Source organism: Aureococcus anophagefferens, assembly GCF_000186865.1.
Source record: "Aureococcus anophagefferens unplaced genomic scaffold AURANscaffold_47, whole genome shotgun sequence".
NCBI classification, from domain to species: domain Eukaryota; class Pelagophyceae; order Pelagomonadales; family Pelagomonadaceae; genus Aureococcus; species Aureococcus anophagefferens.
The window spans coordinates 27,449-29,914 of record NW_008705602.1 but is presented as its reverse complement, the minus strand read 5'-3'; the positions used below and the strand labels follow the sequence as shown (position 1 = coordinate 29,914).

Genomic DNA, 2,466 nt, shown 5'->3' with positions numbered 1-2,466 from the left:
CTCCCGCAAAAAAATCGCCAGCCGCGCCTCGTCCGCCTCGCTCCGACAGCCCAGCTCCTCCAGGAGCGAGTCCAAAACCTTGGCCACGAGCGACCGGAACTGCACGTAGAGCGCGTACTCGCCCTCGCCGTGCTCCTTCTCCGTGCTGCTACCGCCGAAGAGCACGGCGTTGCGGTCCACGAAATGCGACACCTCGCTCCACTGGCCCTCGCTCACGTACCTGTGCAGCGCCTCCATCCACTCGTCCTCCATGGCAGCCCGTCGTTCGTCGGGTCAGGGTCTTCGGCAAGGTCCACGGCGCTTCTCCGAGGCGCAATAGCGTCGCATTCTAATGTCGCGACGCGTCTACGAATGTGAATGTGTACAGGTAATCTTCGATTCATCGAATTGTCTTTAAGTGATGTTTCGGTTGCAGACCTGGAGGGCAGCGGAACGGCAGCGTCAGCGCGCGCTGGATGCCGTGTCTGCCGCGCAAACCCCCGGGAAAAAAGTGGCTTTCGTGAGGAACGGAACGAAGGCAACAGGAAGGCCATTGCCGGGTGGTGGTGGCCGACCAAGGAAGTAGGCCGGGCTTAGAGAGTTAGGATAGTTTACTAGCTTCCTAACGTCGCTATGACGTCAGTCAAACTACTATCCAGCAGGTGCACTGTCCGGCGACTGTGCAACCTCGCTGAGCCTGGTGCTATCTGGCACGTCGCTGTGACGCTAACCAGACAGACACCACAGATACCGCCGCTTGCCCTTCAAAAGGGACCTCAACACCGCCGCTCACGCCTCGCCGGGGACCTCTGACGCACCGCCCACGCCTTAGGGGGCGCGACCCGCCCCAAACCACGTGCCAGAAGCCCTCCAGAAGCCCTCCAGAACCTTTCCAGAGCCCTTCCGCGGACCCGAAATACCCCAAACCCCTTACGATTTTGCGATTTTGATTCCCCCCCACTGCCTCGCCATAGTAAACTGCCCCTCAAGCTCCGTTAAGGGCAAACTGCATTCCGGCTCCCACTCGCGGATTTTCCCCAGTGGTCGAGCCACGCCGTTTCCAACTCGGCTTCAGCTCTCCCACTGCGGGGGAGCAGGGACCCCTAGGCTAGCCCCACTAGCTCATTCTAACCCTCGGACGGAACGAGAACCTTTTTTTAAGACGAAGCTATGGTTTGAGCGTCTTTATCAGCCCACAGCCGCGCGATAATGCGGAATTATGCAACGATCCCACCAGCTTCGTGCTCCGCTAGTGTGAGCCCGAAGCACATGCGTAGACGCGAAGTGCTGCCAATCGCATGGTGACTCAAACGGTCCTTCGGGGGCTGGGATGGGGCGCGATTGATCCCCTCGACTCCTTTCTCATGTCTGTCGAACTCTCGCAGCATCGGGGATCGTGTATCATCGCCCCAGTCGATTCCCTTCAGTAGGGCTGGGTTGGTCGGTCGCTCGGTCGTCGTCGCCGCCGCCGCCGCCGCCGCCGCCGCCGCCGCCGCCGCCGCCGCCGCCGCCGCCGTCGTCACGCGCGCGTGGAAATTCGAACCCACAATCAAGGGCAACGGATGTCCGTAAGTAGCATCTTAATTCCACCCGGGAAGGGCGAATTCGTACATAAACCACACGAAACGACCGTCGACCGAGGGGCTGCCCCGTTCGACGTGAAGATCGCCTTCTTAGTACCGACTAAGACGACGCGCGCACGATTTCGCGGACGCTGAGCCTCACTGCGCGATTAGTCGGTACTAAGAAGATCTCCAGACCCGCCCCTGGGGCCCCCGGTCGCAGCCCATAACGTGAGCAGGAGGTGCTTCAACGCGATTCAATGAGACTAGGGTAACACCCAGTGTGCCACCTCCTAGGGTGTGCACTTAGGCCATCGAGGTCGGCTAGGAAGGCCGCCTCGCCGTCGTCGTCCGCAGCCCGCTTTTGTCCTCTCTACGCCATGAAAGTCGTCTTCGAACAAAGTCGCCTTCGAGTCATTAAATCAAAATTCAAATTGTTGCAGTATTAAATCATTCTGAGCCAACGTCATCGGAGAAAATCATGAAAAATCTTATATCATGGGAAAATCACGCCAGAGCCGATATTAAATTAAACCATGGCACCAAAAATATAAGCCGCGCCACCCCGGACCCCGGGGAAGCGGCGAGCTGGGAGAGGACCACCACAACCAGCAGTTTTACTTAGCTGGATGATGATAGGTGGTCTCACTCCTGCCGTAAATGCAATTTCCGTCCACTTGGCCTTTCGTATCTCCCACTAGCCTGAGCTAAAGGAAGTAAGTAAATTAGGTTGGGCTCAGTTTCAATTAAAGATGCCAGAATGAAGGCCGACGGACCGCGCTTGGATGGCGCAGCCAGCCAAGGTGTTATCGATCCCCAAAATGACTACCTGGTTTGCTCAGTGGGCCCCTTGTTGGAAAGCCAAGGCAATGAAGGCGGTCAGCTCTGAGATGGGGATCCATTCCTCATCCAGCAGAAGCGGTTT

General features: G+C 58.1%; 1 protein-coding gene across 1 annotated transcript in view; it reads right to left on the bottom strand.

The window, feature by feature from the left end:
- AURANDRAFT_67727 (hypothetical protein) overlaps positions 1–2,466 on the bottom strand; it is a gene marked incomplete at both ends in the record, with an annotated part of 19,038 nt that overhangs the window by 850 nt on the left and 15,722 nt on the right. Inside the window, one exon of the mRNA XM_009043258.1 lies at positions 95–220. Within this exon, the coding sequence (XP_009041506.1) occupies positions 95–220 (126 nt within the window). The remainder of the gene's footprint in view (positions 1–94; positions 221–2,466) is intronic.